Source organism: Notothenia rossii (assembly GCF_949606895.1).
Source record: "Notothenia rossii genome assembly, chromosome: 5".
In the NCBI taxonomy this organism is placed as follows: domain Eukaryota; kingdom Metazoa; phylum Chordata; class Actinopteri; order Perciformes; family Nototheniidae; genus Notothenia; species Notothenia rossii.
The window spans coordinates 61,563,170-61,582,602 of NC_136903.1; the positions used below are offsets into that span (position 1 = coordinate 61,563,170).

Here is a 19,433-nt window from a genome sequence, read left to right on the forward strand (position 1 = left end):
GTCTCTCCCTTACAGTGGGTGAGGGAAGGACATGGATATTGATTGGCCTTTACAGTGGCCAAAAGTGCTACATTTGCATTAAACCCATGCCATGAGAGCAGCCTGCTCTCTTGTCGAGGACTCAGTAGTCGCCCCCACCTTTGTCTAACTTAGTGGATTTTACCAAGATTGTAAATGGAAAACGTTTTTTAAAAGTTGTTTTTGTAGCGAGGCGAGATCAAATCTGGTTGCAGAGAGAGGTGCAGGCTCATCCCCACGATGGACCTGATGCAACAATATGGTTGGCTTATGAACGGTGGCCTACAAGTGCAAATGCCCAAAACATTTCCTTTCAGAGAAATGCGCTGCAGTTTCAAAAACGAAATATAAAATATATATAAATATGAAAACACAAATAATACATTTATTTAGGAACAAATGTTCCAAAACACACGCAAATGAAGAAACATCTTCACCAACTTGAAGCAGCATGAGTGGAAAACATGCACCAACTTGACAAAACATGCGTAGCGTTTACTAGAAGTGTTGCATAAACGAAATGCTGCACCATAGCTACATGCAAAGGCTCAGAAGCTACATTGTAGTTAACGCTCATCTCACAAAAATGTTAAATACCCACCAGGATATGACGGAAAAGGAGGTACATTAGAACAGTGGTTCCCAAACGGTGTGCCGCGGCACACTGGTGTGCCGTGAGGCAAGTCCAGGTGTGCCGTGGGATTTTGTGACAAACATACGTTATTATTGCAATATACAACTACACAAAAATAATTATTTTTTTATTTACTATATCAGTACTTTGTATGCACACATTTCATAATACAGAGGCAAACTCTATACCTAAAAACGATTATTTAAAAAATAATCCTCACAGAACCCCGTATTCCGCTGTTAACGCAGTTGCGCAGGTGGGATTTATAAGACTGTGACACATCAAAGGCTGAAGGACAATATTAAAACTGAGAAACAAGCAAGCGGGAAAATGGAGCGCTTTCTTGTGCGGAGCAAACCAGCAACCACCAGTGTAGAGAGACTGCCGACAACCCACCACCGAAAGAGAAGAGGAAAAAAACTGTCAGCAGACAGTACCATGACAGTTATCTGTCTTATGGCTTCATTTGGACCGGGGATGTGAACAATCCTCAGCCCGAGTGCGTCGTCTGTCGGGAGAAGTTAGCTAATGCTAACATGGTTCCAAGCAAGCTGAAGAGGCACTTGGAAACCAAACATCCCGCCCATGTTCACAGTAATTTGGACTACTTCAGAAGAGCGCGGGATCTGAACCAGAGGCAGCAAGGACGTTTGTTGGATTCTGTGAAAGTGTCTGATAAGGCAATGGAGGCGAGTTACATGCTAGCGGAGCTCATTGCAAAGCAGAAGAAGCCTCACACAATAGCGGAGACACTCATCCTCCCTGCTTGCAAAATACTTGCAGGTGTCATGCTGGGTCCAGATGCCGCAAATGAGCTATCGAAAGTGCCGTCGTCTGATAATACGATCAAAAGAAGAATCGACGACATGTCCGAAGACATTGAGGAACATTTGGCAGAGAAACTGCAGGCGAGCGGCAGATTTTCCCTCCAAATAGATGAATCTACGGACATCAGTGGGGCTGCCCAACTTCTGGCAAACGTCAGATATGTTGATGCTGACTCCATCAAAGAGACATTTTTATTCTGCAAAGAAATGGAAAGCCACACCACGGGAGAGGAAATATTCAGGGTAACTAATGACTATTTTAAAGAGAACAGTCTGACCTGGAATATGTGCGTCGGTCTTTGCACAGATGGTGCGGCGAGCATGACGGGGAGAGTGAAAGGATTCATTGCTAAGGTGAGGGCACAAAACCCACATATCGTGACAAACCACTGCATTCTGCACCGAGAGGCATTGGTTGCCAAAACCATGCCCCCGGAGTTGACTGAGGTGCTGAATCAGGCCGTGCAGATGGTGAATTACATAAAATCAAGGCCTCTGAAATCTCGCCTCTTCTCCCAGCTGTGCGCCGAGATGGGAGCCGACCACCAAAGCCTGATCCTGCACACAGAGGTACGTTGGCTGTCACGGGGGAAAGTCCCATCCCGTCTTTATGAGCTTCGGGAACAGCTTTTGGAGTTTTCAGGTGAAAACGCTGTCCCACATAAAGACAAGCTCGCGGATGAGAGGTGGTGCGCCAGGCTGGCTTACCTCGCAGACATATTTGGGCATCTGAACGAGTTAAACGCCAAGCTTCAGGGAAGGAATGAAAACATTTTATCGTCCACAGATAAGATTCGGGGGTTTATGGGCAAACTTCTCCTGTGGCAGGAGGCTTTGGAGCAGGGCTCCATGGACATGTTCCCGCTGACATCAGCTGCGCCGCAGGCAGCTAAGGAGCGCGCTGTGTATGCGGAACACCTTCAGACCTTAAAAGAGAGGTTTGAGCAGTATTTTCCACGTGTGGCTGACATCGAGGACTATGACTGGATCCAAGACCCATTCCACCAGGAATCCTCCACAGAGAAGCTCTCCATGAAAGAGAGAGAGGAGTGCGCAGAGCTCCGTGTGGACCGCACACTGAAACTCAAATTCAGTGAGCTCCCACTGGATCAGTTTTGGTTGGCTTCTGCATCGGAGTACCCAAGCATCTCCCACCACGCGATTGAGCAACTACTTCATTTTCCCACTACCTACCTGTGTGAGCTGGCGTTCTCTACTCTGACTTATATGAAGAACAACAGCAGGTCACGGCTGTCTGTTGAACAGGACTTGCGAGTTGCCCTCTCTTCAGTGCCACCGAGGATTAAAAAAATCTGCGCGCCCCGACAGGCACATGTATCCCATTAATCTGTAAATAGGCACATTTTAAAATAGCACATGTTTCAATGCTGATTGGTGAAATGTTATATTCATAATTTGTAGTTCAGGACCATGTTTCCTTGCATTGACAGTTCTCTGTGCTGAGTTTCTGCTGAGTTTCCGTTGCCTCATTTTTAATTTTGTGACCTGTCTGGTTTAAATGAGGGTGTTGCTGCTTTGATGAAGCCTAATTTGCTAAAGTTTAATAAATTATATAATATATATATTATATATATATATATAATATATATATATATATTTATATTTATAAATTAATTTTAAAAAAAATGTGTTAAAAAATATTTAATGAGTAATATAGTTGTCTTTGTCACATTTTATTTGCCATTAGTAAATAAGTATGCACATTTACAGATATTTTACATGATATGAGTGATAACACGTGTTATAAGGGCTATTTTAGGGTAGGTGTGCCTTGAGATTTTTACTTGTCCTTTGGTGTGCCTTGGGCCCAAAAAGTTTGGGAACCACTGCATTAGAACACAACAAGAACTATAATTAGAGATTGGTGAAAAAAGGTTATTTATTCCTTTTTAGCAACGGTCATCTTGCAAAGCAACCTCCACTACAGCATAGCAGTAGTCAGTAATTACACCTGTTGAAATCTAAGTCGCCTTAAAGAACCTCCAATTATAGAAAACATGTTTACTGATGATCCAATCCGCAGATGCTTATATTTGTAATTTCCACTGGTGAAAGTAATAGCAGATAAACATGAGAAACGTCTATGTGAATAATTTTAACTTAGGTCTTTGCTAATAAAAAAGAAAAAGGGGAAAGAAAAGTCTATGTATTTATCAACCTTTAAAAGCTAAAACATGATGCTAAAAACTACTGCAATATCTTGTGATAATTTTGCTGTGAAAACTTTGCTTTACTTTGGTACTTTATTCTGAAAGAACAATCACAATTGTAATGATACATTTTAATATTAAATCAAATCTGTTTCCAGTTTTTGGTCTACCTGTGCAGTTGGGGCCATAGTGGCCGACGGCACACAGTTCGCATGCTTTTCCAATGAAACCTTCATGACACTTGCATCTTCCTGAACCACTCATACCATCGTCGCAGTCACCATGGTTACCACAAGGAGCCTCCAGGCCACCTGGACAAACTGAAACACACCAGGAACGAGTCAAAAGAAACAGAGAGGACAAACAAAATATATAAAATGTCCCTGGGCCTAAAGCCAAATCCTTTGGATCACATTTTGATTTGACAAACACAAGCTTACCCAATGATGATGACTTTGGTACTTTAATGAAGTTCAAATGCAAGTTCAAGTTATTTTCTTTGCATTTTATTTTAGTTGCTTCTATTCCACTGTATTACAGGTAATATCTCATGCATATATCTCATGAACTTCCCCACTCAATCTATCAAGACCCGAGCAGTTCTATTAGAAGTCAAAGATAAGGCACGGGCCGGCGCATATCGCTCAAAGGAGCCCTCGCCATATGAACTTTGACCCTTAGAAAGTAAAAGTGAAGAGGCACAACGTGTCAGCTCCCTTTAGAATAGGTCTGAGAAACTGGGGTATGAAAAGAAAAGCAAGAAACAGAGGAAGAGAGGCACAACGTGTTTGCGTAAATGCACTCTCCTAAAATATTAAACGAGCAAGGGGTGAAGAAATACAAAGACAGTTACTGAAATGAAAAGGCACCACATTGAGTAAATGCTTCCCCTTAGAATAGGGTGGAAATTATGAAAAGGGGACAGGGGATACTAGTGAAGAGGGACAACAGTGAAAAGGCCCAACGTGTCTAACCTTGACGTAATAGCACTCTCCAAAGGGAAAGAAAGTAAATAGTATACGCAGAGAGGCACAACGTGTACATGCACTCTCATAAACTAGTTCAAGGGAAAAGGGGTGAAACAGGGTTAGGGTTAGGTAAGTTCAATTATATAGCACAGAGACAAACGTTTAATTGTGGAAAGTGCTTTGGATAAGCATAGTGAACTTCACTACATTTATCAGACATATTTGCTTACTAATTACTTTAAAGAATTAGGAATTCTGCATGAATAAAGAAGATTTTCATAACCAACACCAAATATTTCTGAGCATAAATACAATCTAGTGAAGTGAAAAGCCTAAGTGAGATTATAAAAAACAACACCACGAATGACTTCATGTTTGCACTTCTAAACTAGAGGGAACTCAGCATGATGACGTTTATTATGGCGATGGTGGCGGAGCCCATAGGCAGTGGCGGATATTGATATGGGGGGGGTTGCCCAGGGCGGCATTTTGACAGGGGCGGCACAAGCGCAATGAAAAAAAAATGCACCAATATGCATTTTCCAAAATAAACTAAGGGGCGGGACATCTCTAAGCGGTACAGCAGACTGGGCTCTGGTTTCACACAGAGGGTGAAAAGAGGTGCTGCAGCATATATGCCATACATTTTTGCATACATTCACAGTAAATATTTATTCAGTATGACAGCTGTCTAACAGAAGTTAAATTCATTTCTCACTTATTCTGACAATGTACTTAACCCCAAATAAAAGAACCCAATAAAAAGAGTTGTTAAATAATAGTGAAGTCACGTTGTAATAACAATAACTAATCTCTCTCTCGAGTTTTCTTTTTGAGCTTTGCCAAAAGCCAATGTGTCAAGTGTCCTTTTTGGGTTGCCGTCCGGAGTTCTCCAATATGGCGGACCATCTCGCACTGCGCAGTACAGATCGGGCAGGGGGACGGATCGGGTAGTGACAGCGATATCTCGCAAAGGTTTTGCGAGATGTCGCAAAACATTTTTTTTTTCAAATAATTTTTTTTTCTTCTCAATGTCCCCTAGGGGGCTCCGTATCCAAGAGACTAGGAGCAGCCAAGGATTAGAAGGAATAACGGCCATCGGAGAGAAATGGGGCTGTGGTGTGAGGAGAACCAGTGGAGAACAGGGCAGCTGTCTTGGTGAGTGACCGGCGTTAGCTACATTTAATGTTAGCTAACGTCGGTCACATCACAACATTGTAAAGTTAGCTATCATATATCAGGCTATAACTAAAGTAGTATTGATAATATACAGTAGTAACGTTACTGGCAGGACTGTTGATACTGATCCATAACAGCTCTCGCGTTACCTAATGCAACTCCACACTACGTCTTACGGTGCTGTGTACCGGGGGGGAGAGAGAGAGGAGCGAAGGGGGGGAGAAAGAGAGAGGAGCGCAGGGGGGGGAGAGAGCGAGAGCAGCGAAGGGGGGGAGAGAGATGCAATACGGTTTCCTGATAAACGTTTTGTTTGATGGGTGCTTGTGTGGGAAATGCCAGCCCATGGCCTCTGGAGATGTGCTGCAGGGGGTGGATGCACCAAGCACAACGCACACACAACGCACACAGGAAAGCTAGCTCCGGTACTTTTCCTGTTAGGGAAACTGTGGACTCGATGTCCTGACAGGCTGGAGTTTGTGCAATCTGCAGAAACACAATGGCTCACCATGATTACAAATGGTGAAATGCAATGTAAAATTACCGAAAAAATACCAGCTCACTAAATCACAACCGCTCAAAACAACTACAAACTACTACCGCGGATTGGGCAGAGAAGGGCCGTTTCTCAATGTCGAGTATACCTGCTGCAGAGCCACTATTTCAAGTATACTACGTCATTGAGTGGCGCCGAATGCTGGACATTTAACATGCATTTGAACAGTCCTTTGGCTGTTGATCCCCTATGTGACGTAATATGACGCGTTTGACGCCCTGCAGGAGAAGGAGATCAGCTGCTGGGCTCTCAGAAGAGGGGGAGGAAAAGAGAGGCTCAGTCCTCTGTGTTTTATTCTTATGTGATTATATAGAGTCGTTATTCATTTGTTTTAAATGAACGCTGCTTTCAAATTGTAAACAACGTAGGCTACGCTTCACTTGGAGGCTGTCTGAAGGTATACACAGGTCTCAGATGGACTTGGTATCACATTAAGAATGATATTCAGTAATAAGTCTGGCAACAACAGCTGGTTTAAATGATTTATTCGAGCTCGCAATGTTTTGAACAGACATCCCCAGTCACCTCGTTTGTCTCTTTTGTAGTCCTCGCTGTACGCGTCCGGATATCGCCATCTTAACCACAACCTCACACACTGGTACTGAATGTGCATCAAAGTCTTCCAATGGAGCCAAATATACCAAAAGCTTTATGTAAACGACAGAAGAAGCGATCGACATGTGTATTTTAGTCGAAGGCCACGCCCCCTACATCTGCCTGCTGTAAACCAGTTAATAAAAAAAAAAGTTAATCTCGCACACCGGCTCTTTTCCCCGAAAACCGGTTCTTACCAAGCTCCAAAAAAAAATTGGTCTAGAAGCAAGAACCGCATACGTCACGCTTATGTCGGAGGTGGTGGCAGGGGCGGGATCAACCTGAGCAATAACAGTTTATGGCGAGTACGGCAAATAAAAGTTGTAACAAGCAGTAGCACTGAGCAAAGTGACTAGAATGCAACCACACACTTATAAAAAAAACACTCTATAAAGTCAGGCAACACTAACCAGGCTTAGTGTGACTGTGTATTTGTACCTTACTTTGACCATCCGTTCACTGTCATTGATCAGGCAGACGTTTTTTTTTGTATTATAGCAGCTATCAGATGGAATCAATTCATGGGCTGCACAGGTTGTCATGTCCGACTATCACAAGTAGAATCATAATAAAAAATACGCCGGTAAAATGTGCCCGTAGAAAACGGCTTAAGCCACAATAGGATAGCAATAGCAAGTGGTCAGTTTAGCTTCAGTTGCTATGCTAACATCAACCATTTTATACCAGAGAAACTTTCATAACAGCGTTGTGATGCCAAACAGCGGCCAGCACTGCAGTGGTCGGTATATGCCACCGAACCACATTAATAAACAATGAACCACGGCACTCTGGATAAAAGTATAAGGGTTGAGAAGTAGTTCTTTAATTTAATCTGGCTTCGTATGATTAAAAGCAACACGATCATCGACCCGACGCAGTCCCCCATTGTTGTTGTTGTGAGCGCCGTTGGGGAGAAAATCAGCGACGTAAACAGTGACATCGTGACACAGCCGCGGCAGCACCAGTCGGGCTCTGCGCAAGTACGCTAGAACAGGAACCGCGTTGGTGTGAAAAGGGGGAATAGGAGTAAATACTGTAGCGTTAAGAGTGCACAAGATTATATGCAGACTTCTGTCGGCTGAATAACATAAATGCCTCACTACAGGAGCATCCTCCCAATGTGTCTTCCTACCTTGGCAGTCTCGGCTGTAGTGGTTTTTGCAGCACTTTGGGACCCACGAAGAAACCTGACATACTCTCTTACAGCCCATGCGACTGAAAGGATCGTCCAGGGTAAACCAAGGTTGGGATCTTAACCTTGAGGTTCTCATGGTTGTACAACGCTCCCTTTTTCCCTGGAGGAAGACAGGATCAACATTTATCTCGACAGAGCTTATGTATTATAGAAGAGAACATTACATTACATGTCATTTAAGTATTGCAAATTGACTTACACTAAGTGCAATCAAACATAAGGGTACACAATTAAAACAGCAAGAATCCCAGTACATTCACTTTCAACAGAGCAAATATTTAAAATGCTAGATACAGGGATGCAATTTCTTAGTTTTTTTACTTGGGTTCGGAATTTCTAGCATTTCTTACCGTGTCGGGGTAGTTGAATGGGCAGGCTGGAGGGAAGAGGCAGCGTCCACAGCGCCCCTGAGACATTTCAAACAAAAAAGGGTTCAGTACAACTTCCAAAACAAGGACAGAGGCATTCATCTGTTTGTATCTCACAAATGTATCTATTAAAACAATAAGCAGTATTTTATTTCATTGTACAGCATTTTTATTTTAGCTCATCTTAATCTATTCTACTTGTATATAGTTAACTTCTCCTGCATTACTTGCACGTTTGTCATGCAACATTCTCTCTATTTTATTTCATAATAAATGTTTAAGTATTGGTAATTATTTCAATACTGAAGTATTAACATTTGTATTGTTAGTTTTAAAGCAGAAGAAGCATTGTAGTTAAAGAGTTATCCAAACTAACAAAGGTGGTTCTGTTGTTCAGGCTGTCGCAGAGCGCTCCCAGACCCGGTGGTTCCAGTAGCTGGTCGATGCCGTAGGCCAAGCCCTCTTTGAAGTTCAGGTAGCGCTCCACTACCCTGGCTGCATTCCCATTCATCCACACTGCCCCCTGAACACACACACAACAACAATAACTTTTAAAAACAGTCCAACACAGACCCAGAAAACGCTGAATAGAATATTTCTCACCACCAGAGTCTTGTCACAGTTGTACTTGATAGTGGATCCGTGCATGGTGCGAAACGCAGAGAATAAATCAGGCTGAGCAACACCCATCACCTACACAGACACATACAAAAAAAGGGGCTGATTGTGCATTACAGGAAGCAGCAGAGAGAGGGACTACAGTGGAGAGAGTCAGCAGCTTCAGGTTCCTCGGGGTCCACATCACTGAGGACCTGACATGGACTCTTCACACAAACACCATCACCAAAACAGCTCGACAGCGGCTCTTCTTCCTCCGCAGGCTGATGAGGTTCAACATGGACTCCAGGATACTCTGCAACTTCTACAGGTGCACCATAGAGAGGATACTGACCTTCTACAGGTGCACCATAGAGAGGATACTGACCTTCTACAGGTGCACCACAGAGAGGATCCTCAACTTCTACATGTGCACCATAGAGAGGATCCTCACCTTCTACAGGTGCACCACAGAGAGGATCCTCACCTTCTACATGTGCACCATAGAGAGGATCCTCACCTTCTACAGGTGCACCATAGAGAGTATCCTGACCTTCTACAGGTGCACCATAGAGAGAATACTGACCTTCTACAGGTGCACCATAGAGAAGATCCTGACCTTCTACAGGTGCACCATAGAGAGGATCCTGACTTCTACAGGTGCACCATAGAGAGGATCCTGACCTTCTACAGGAGCACCATAGAGAGCATCCTGACCTTCTACAGGTGCACCATAGAGAGGATCCTGACCTTCTACAGGTGCACCATAGAGAGGATCCTCACCTTCTACAGGTGCACCACAGAGAGGATCCTCACCTTCTACATGTGCACCACAGAGAGGATCCTCACCTTCTACATGTGCACCATAGAGAGGATCATCACCTTCTACAGGTGCACCATAGAGAGTATCCTGACCTTCTACAGGTGCACCACAGAGAGGATCCTCACCTTCTACAGGTGCACCATAGAGAGCATCCTGAACTTCTACAGGTGCACCATAGAGAGGATCCTGAACTTCCACAGGTGCACCATAGAGGGGATCCTGAACTTCTACAGGTGCACCATAGAGATGATCCTCACCTTCTACAGGTGCACCGTAGAGAGGATCCTCACCTTCTACAGGTGCACCATAGAGAGTATCCTGACCTTCTACAGGTGCACCATAGAGAGGATCCTGACCTTCTACAGGTGCACCACAGAGAGGATCCTGACCTTCTACAGGTGCACCACAGAGAGGATCCTCACCTTCTACATGTGCACCATAGAGAGTATCCTGACCTTCTACAGGTGCACCATAGAGAGAATACTGACCTTCTACAGGATCCTCTACAGGTGCACCATAGAGAGGATCCTCACCTTCTACAGGTGCACCATAGAGAGTATCCTGACCTTCTACAGGTGCACCACAGAGAGGATCCTCACCTTCTACATGTGCACCATAGAGAGGATCCTCACCTTCTACAGGTGCACCATAGAGAGGATCCTGAACTCCTACAGGTGCACCATAGAGAGGATCCTCACCTTCTACAGGTGCACCACAGAGAGGATCCTCACCTTCTACAGGTGCACCATAGAGAGGATCCTCACCTTCTACAGGTGCACCATAGAGAGTATCCTGACCTTCTACAGGTGCACCATAGAGAGTATCCTGACCTTCTACAGGTGCACCATAGAGAGGATACTGACCTTCTACAGGTGCACCATAGAGAGGATACTGACCTTCTACAGGTGCACCACAGAGAGGATCCTGACCTTCTACAGGTGCACCATAGAGAGGATAGTGACCTTCTACAGGTGCACCATAGAGAGTATCCTGACCTTCTACAGGTGCACCACAGAGAGGATCCTGACCTTCTACAGGTGCACTATAGAGAGGATACTGACCTTCTACATGTGCACCATAGAGAGGATCCTGACCTTCTACAGGTGCACCATAGAGAGGATCCTGACCTTCTACAGGTGCACCATAGAGAGCATCCTGACCTTCTACAGGTGCACCATAGAGAGTATCCTGACCTTCTACAGGTGCACCATAGAGAGGATCCTGACCTTCTACAGGTGCACCATAGAGAGGATCCTCACCTTCTACATGTGCACCATAGAGAGGATCCTCACCTTCTACAGGTGCACCATAGAGAGTATCCTGACCTTCTACAGGTGCACCACAGAGAGCATCCTGACCTTCTACATGTGCACCATAGAGAGGATCCTCACCTTCTACAGGTGCACCATAGAGAGTATCCTGACCTTCTACAGGTGCAACACAGAGAGGATCCTCACCTTCTACATGTGCACCATAGAAAGGATCCTCACCTTCTACAGGTGCACCATAGAGAGGATCCTGAACTTCTACAGGTGCACCATAGAGAGGATCCTCACCTTCTACAGGTGCACCACAGAGAGGATCCTCACCTTCTACATGTGCACCATAGAGAGGATCCTCACCTTCTACAGGTGCACCATAGAGAGGATCCTGACCTTCTACAGGTGCACCATAGAGAGGATATTGACCTTCTACAGGTGCACCATAGAGAGGATCCTAACCTTCTACAGGTGCACCATAGAGAGGATATTGACCTTCTACAGGTGCACCATAGAGAGGATCCTCACCTTCTACAGGTGCACCATAGAGAGGATACTGACCTTCTACAGGTGCACCACAGAGAGGATCCTCACCTTCTACATGTGCACCATAGAGAGGATCCTCACCTTCTACAGGTGCACCATAGAGAGTATCCTGACCTTCTACATGTGCACCATAGAGAGTATCCTGACCTTCTACAGGTGCACCATAGAGAGGATACTGACCTTCTACAGGTGCACCATATAGAGGATACTGACCTTCTACAGGTGCACTATAGAGAGGATCCTGACCTTCTACAGGTGCACCATAGAGAGTATCCTGACCTTCTACATGTGCACCATAGAGAGTATCCTGACCTTCTACAGGTGCACCATAGAGAGGATACTGACCTTCTACAGGTGCACCATATAGAGGATACTGACCTTCTACAGGTGCACCATAGAGAGTATCCTGACCTTCTACATGTGCACCATAGAGAGTATCCTGACCTTCTACGGGTGCACCATAGAGAGGATCCTCACCTTCTACAGGTGCACCATAGAGAGGATCCTCACCTTCTACAGGTGCACCATAGAGAGGATATTGACCTTCTACAGGTGCACCATAGAGAGTATCCTGACCTTCTACAGATGCACCATAGAGAGGATACTGACCTTCTACAGGTGCACCACAGAGAGGATCCTGACCTTCTACAGGTGCACCACAGAGAGGATCCTCACCTTCTACATGTGCACCATAGAGAGGATCCTCACCTTCTACAGGTGCACCATAGAGAGTATCCTGACCTTCTACATGTGCACCATAGAGAGTATCCTGACCTTCTACAGGTGCACCATAGAGAGGATACTGACCTTCTACAGGTGCACCATAGAGAGGATACTGACCTTCTACAGGTGCACTATAGAGAGGATCCTGACCTTCTACAGGTGCACCATAGAGAGGATCCTGACCTTCTACAGGTGCACCATAGAGAGGATCCTGACCTTCTACAGGTGCACCACAGAGAGGATCCTGACCTTCTACAGGTGCACCATAGAGAGCATCCTAACCTTCTACAGGTGCACCATAGAGAGGATCCTGACCTTCTACAGGTGCACCATAGAGAGGATCCTGACCTTATACAGGTGCACCATAGAGAGGATCCTGACCTTCTACAGGTGCACCATAGAGAGCATCCTGACCTTCTACAGGTGCACCACAGAGAGCATCCTGAACATCTACAGGTGCACCATAGAGAGGATCCTGACCTTCTACAGGTGCACCATAGAGAGGATACTGACCTTCTAAAGGTGCACCATAGAGAGGATCCTGACCTTCTACAGGTGCACCATAGAGAGCATCCTGAACTTCTACAGGTGCACCATAGAGAGTATCCTGACCTTCTACAGGTGCACCACAGAGAGCATCCTGAACTTCTACAGGTGCACCATAGAGAGGATCCTGAACTTCCACAGGTGCACCATAGAGAGGATACTGACCTTCTACAGGTGCACCATAGAGAGTATCCTGACCTTCTACAGGTGCACCACAGAGAGGATCCTGACCTTCTACAGGTGCACTATAGAGAGTATCCTGACCTTCTACAGGTGCACCATAGAGAGCATCCTTACCTTCTACAGGTGCACCATAGAGAGGATCCTGAACTTCTACAGGTGCACCACAGAGAGGATCCTCACCTTCTACAGGTGCACCATAGAGAGGATCCTCACCTTCTACAGGTGCACCATAGAGAGGATCCTGAACATCTACAGGTGCACCATAGAGAGCATCCTGAACTTCTACAGGTGCACCATAGAGAGGATACTGACCTTCTACAGGTGCACCATAGAGAGGATCCTCACCTTCTACAGGTGCACCATAGAGAGGTTCCTGAACTTCTACAGGTGCACCATAGAGAGCATCCTGAACTTCTACAGGTGCACCATAGAGAGGATCCTGACCTTCTACAGGTGCACCATAGAGAGGATCCTCACCTTCTACAGGTGCACCACAGAGAGGATCCTCACCTTCTACATGTGCACCACAGAGAGGATCCTCACCTTCTACATGTGCACCATAGAGAGGATCATCACCTTCTACAGGTGCACCATAGAGAGTATCCTGACCTTCTACAGGTGCACCACAGAGAGGATCCTCACCTTCTACAGGTGCACCATAGAGAGCATCCTGAACTTCTACAGGTGCACCATAGAGAGGATCCTGAACTTCCACAGGTGCACCATAGAGGGGATCCTGAACTTCTACAGGTGCACCATAGAGATGATCCTCACCTTCTACAGGTGCACCGTAGAGAGGATCCTCACCTTCTACAGGTGCACCATAGAGAGTATCCTGACCTTCTACAGGTGCACCATAGAGAGGATCCTGACCTTCTACAGGTGCACCACAGAGAGGATCCTGACCTTCTACAGGTGCACCACAGAGAGGATCCTCACCTTCTACATGTGCACCATAGAGAGTATCCTGACCTTCTACAGGTGCACCATAGAGAGAATACTGACCTTCTACAGGATCCTCTACAGGTGCACCATAGAGAGGATCCTCACCTTCTACAGGTGCACCATAGAGAGTATCCTGACCTTCTACAGGTGCACCACAGAGAGGATCCTCACCTTCTACATGTGCACCATAGAGAGGATCCTCACCTTCTACAGGTGCACCATAGAGAGGATCCTGAACTCCTACAGGTGCACCATAGAGAGGATCCTCACCTTCTACAGGTGCACCACAGAGAGGATCCTCACCTTCTACAGGTGCACCATAGAGAGGATCCTCACCTTCTACAGGTGCACCATAGAGAGTATCCTGACCTTCTACAGGTGCACCATAGAGAGTATCCTGACCTTCTACAGGTGCACCATAGAGAGGATACTGACCTTCTACAGGTGCACCATAGAGAGGATACTGACCTTCTACAGGTGCACCACAGAGAGGATCCTGACCTTCTACAGGTGCACCATAGAGAGGATAGTGACCTTCTACAGGTGCACCATAGAGAGTATCCTGACCTTCTACAGGTGCACCACAGAGAGGATCCTGACCTTCTACAGGTGCACTATAGAGAGGATACTGACCTTCTACATGTGCACCATAGAGAGGATCCTGACCTTCTACAGGTGCACCATAGAGAGGATCCTGACCTTCTACAGGTGCACCATAGAGAGCATCCTGACCTTCTACAGGTGCACCATAGAGAGTATCCTGACCTTCTACAGGTGCACCATAGAGAGGATCCTGACCTTCTACAGGTGCACCATAGAGAGGATCCTCACCTTCTACATGTGCACCATAGAGAGGATCCTCACCTTCTACAGGTGCACCATAGAGAGTATCCTGACCTTCTACAGGTGCACCACAGAGAGCATCCTGACCTTCTACATGTGCACCATAGAGAGGATCCTCACCTTCTACAGGTGCACCATAGAGAGTATCCTGACCTTCTACAGGTGCAACACAGAGAGGATCCTCACCTTCTACATGTGCACCATAGAAAGGATCCTCACCTTCTACAGGTGCACCATAGAGAGGATCCTGAACTTCTACAGGTGCACCATAGAGAGGATCCTCACCTTCTACAGGTGCACCACAGAGAGGATCCTCACCTTCTACATGTGCACCATAGAGAGGATCCTCACCTTCTACAGGTGCACCATAGAGAGGATCCTGACCTTCTACAGGTGCACCATAGAGAGGATATTGACCTTCTACAGGTGCACCATAGAGAGGATCCTAACCTTCTACAGGTGCACCATAGAGAGGATATTGACCTTCTACAGGTGCACCATAGAGAGGATCCTCACCTTCTACAGGTGCACCATAGAGAGGATACTGACCTTCTACAGGTGCACCACAGAGAGGATCCTCACCTTCTACATGTGCACCATAGAGAGGATCCTCACCTTCTACAGGTGCACCATAGAGAGTATCCTGACCTTCTACATGTGCACCATAGAGAGTATCCTGACCTTCTACAGGTGCACCATAGAGAGGATACTGACCTTCTACAGGTGCACCATATAGAGGATACTGACCTTCTACAGGTGCACTATAGAGAGGATCCTGACCTTCTACAGGTGCACCATAGAGAGTATCCTGACCTTCTACATGTGCACCATAGAGAGTATCCTGACCTTCTACAGGTGCACCATAGAGAGGATACTGACCTTCTACAGGTGCACCATATAGAGGATACTGACCTTCTACAGGTGCACCATAGAGAGTATCCTGACCTTCTACATGTGCACCATAGAGAGTATCCTGACCTTCTACGGGTGCACCATAGAGAGGATCCTCACCTTCTACAGGTGCACCATAGAGAGGATCCTCACCTTCTACAGGTGCACCATAGAGAGGATATTGACCTTCTACAGGTGCACCATAGAGAGTATCCTGACCTTCTACAGATGCACCATAGAGAGGATACTGACCTTCTACAGGTGCACCACAGAGAGGATCCTGACCTTCTACAGGTGCACCACAGAGAGGATCCTCACCTTCTACATGTGCACCATAGAGAGGATCCTCACCTTCTACAGGTGCACCATAGAGAGTATCCTGACCTTCTACATGTGCACCATAGAGAGTATCCTGACCTTCTACAGGTGCACCATAGAGAGGATACTGACCTTCTACAGGTGCACCATAGAGAGGATACTGACCTTCTACAGGTGCACTATAGAGAGGATCCTGACCTTCTACAGGTGCACCATAGAGAGGATCCTGACCTTCTACAGGTGCACCATAGAGAGGATCCTGACCTTCTACAGGTGCACCACAGAGAGGATCCTGACCTTCTACAGGTGCACCATAGAGAGCATCCTAACCTTCTACAGGTGCACCATAGAGAGGATCCTGACCTTCTACAGGTGCACCATAGAGAGGATCCTGACCTTATACAGGTGCACCATAGAGAGGATCCTGACCTTCTACAGGTGCACCATAGAGAGCATCCTGACCTTCTACAGGTGCACCACAGAGAGCATCCTGAACATCTACAGGTGCACCATAGAGAGGATCCTGACCTTCTACAGGTGCACCATAGAGAGGATACTGACCTTCTAAAGGTGCACCATAGAGAGGATCCTGACCTTCTACAGGTGCACCATAGAGAGCATCCTGAACTTCTACAGGTGCACCATAGAGAGTATCCTGACCTTCTACAGGTGCACCACAGAGAGCATCCTGAACTTCTACAGGTGCACCATAGAGAGGATCCTGAACTTCCACAGGTGCACCATAGAGAGGATACTGACCTTCTACAGGTGCACCATAGAGAGTATCCTGACCTTCTACAGGTGCACCACAGAGAGGATCCTGACCTTCTACAGGTGCACTATAGAGAGTATCCTGACCTTCTACAGGTGCACCATAGAGAGCATCCTTACCTTCTACAGGTGCACCATAGAGAGGATCCTGAACTTCTACAGGTGCACCACAGAGAGGATCCTCACCTTCTACAGGTGCACCATAGAGAGGATCCTCACCTTCTACAGGTGCACCATAGAGAGGATCCTGAACATCTACAGGTGCACCATAGAGAGCATCCTGAACTTCTACAGGTGCACCATAGAGAGGATACTGACCTTCTACAGGTGCACCATAGAGAGGATCCTCACCTTCTACAGGTGCACCATAGAGAGGTTCCTGAACTTCTACAGGTGCACCATAGAGAGCATCCTGAACTTCTACAGGTGCACCATAGAGAGGATCCTGAACTTCTACAGGTGCACCATAGAGAGGATCCTGACCTTCTACAGGTGCACCATAGAGAGGATACTGACCTTCTACAGGTGCACCACAGAGAGGATACTGACCTTCTACAGGTGCACCATAGAGAGCATCCTGACCTTCTACAGGTGCACCATAGAGAGGATCCTGACCTTCTACAGGTGCACCATAGAGAGGATACTGACCTTCTACAGGTGCACCATAGAGAGTATCCTGACCTTCTACAGGTGCACCACAGAGAGGATCCTGACCTTCTACAGGTGCACCACAGAGAGGATCCTCACCTTCTACAGGTGCACCATAGAGAGTATCCTGACCTTCTACAGGTGCACCATAGAGAGGATCCTCACCTTCTACAGGTGCACCATAGCGAGGATCCTCACCTTCTACAGGTGCACCATAGAGAGGATCCTGACCTTCTACAGGTGCACCATAGAGAGTATCCTGAACTTCCACAGGTGCACCATAGAGAGGATCCTGACCTTCTACAGGTGCACCATAGAGAGGATCCTGAACTTCTACAGGTGCACCACAGAGAGGATCCTCACCTTCTACATGTGCACCATAGAGAGCATCCTGACCTTCTACAGGTGCACCATAGAGAGGATACTGACCTTCTACAGGTGCACCATAGAGAGGATCCTGACCTTCTACAGGTGCAGCATAGAGGATCCTGACCTTCTACAGGTGCACCATAGAGAGGATACTGACCTTCTACAGGTGCACCATAGAGAGGATCCTGACCTTCTACAGGTGCACCATAGAGAGGATCCTCACCTTCTACATGTGCACCATAGAGAGGATCCTCACCTTCTACAGGTGCACCATACAGAGGATCCTGACCTTCTACAGATGCACCATAGAGAGGATCCTGACCTTCTACAGGTGCACCATAGAGAGGATACTGACCTTCTACAGGTGCACCATAGAGAGGATACTGACCTTCTACAGGTGCACCATAGAGAGCATCCTGAACTTCCACAGTTGCACCATAGAGAGGATCCTGAACTTCTACAGGTGCACCATAGAGAGGATCCTGAACTTCTACAGGTGCACCACAGAGAGGATCCTGACCTTCTACAGGTGCTCCATAGAGAGCATCCTGACCTTCTACAGGTGCACCATAGAGATGATCCTCACCTTCTACAGGTGCACCATAGAGAGGATCCTGACCTTCTACAGGTGCACCATAGAGAGGATCCTGACCTTCTACAGGTGCACCATAGAGAGGATCCTGACCTTCTACAGGTGCACCATAGAGAGGATCCTGACCTTCTACAGGTGCACCATAGAGAGGATACTGACCTTCTACAGGTGCACCATAGAGAGGATCCTGACCTTCTACAGGTGCACCATAGAGAGGATACTGACCTTCTACAGGTGCACCATAGAGAGGATCCTGACCTTCTACAGGTGCACCATAGAGAGGATACTGACCTTCTACAGGTGCACCGTAGAGAGGATCCTGACCTTCTACAGGTGCACCATAGAGAGGATCCTGACCTTCTACAGGTGCACCATAGAGAGGATACTGACCTTCTACAGGTGCACCGTAGAGAGGATCCTGACCTTCTACAGGTGCACCATAGAGAGGATCCTGACCTTCTACAGGTGCACCATAGAGAGGATACTGACCTTCTACAGGTGCACCATAGAGAGGATCCTCACCTTCTACATGTGCACCATAGAGAGGATCCTCACCTTCTACAGGTGAACCATAGAGAGCATCCTGACCTTCCACAGGTGGACCATAGAGAGCATCCTGAACTTCCACAGGTGCAACATAGAGAGGATACTGACCTTCTACAGGTGCACCATAGAGAGCATCCTGAACTTCCACAGGTGCACCATAGAGAGGATCCTCACCTTCTACAGGTGCACCATAGAGAGGATACTGACCTTCTACAGGTGCACCATAGAGAGGATACTGACCTTCTACAGGTGCACCATAGAGAGCATCCTGAACTTCCAAAGGTGCAACATAGAGAGGATAATGACCTTCTACAGGTGCACCATAG

General features: G+C 46.6%; 1 protein-coding gene across 5 annotated transcripts in view; it reads right to left on the minus strand.

Moving 5' to 3' along the window:
* Positions 1-19,433, minus strand: part of stab1 (stabilin 1) — a 161,778-nt gene that overhangs the window by 69,558 nt on the left and 72,787 nt on the right. For all 5 annotated transcript variants that reach the window (XM_079682469.1, XM_079682470.1, XM_079682471.1 and 2 more), the window contains 5 exons: positions 9,111-9,200; positions 8,884-9,030; positions 8,490-8,546; positions 8,077-8,239; positions 3,821-3,970 (listed from right to left, as the gene is read on the minus strand). In XM_079682469.1, the coding sequence (XP_079538595.1) occupies positions 3,821-3,970; positions 8,077-8,239; positions 8,490-8,546; positions 8,884-9,030; positions 9,111-9,200 (607 nt within the window). The remainder of the gene's footprint in view (positions 1-3,820; positions 3,971-8,076; positions 8,240-8,489; positions 8,547-8,883; positions 9,031-9,110; positions 9,201-19,433) is intronic.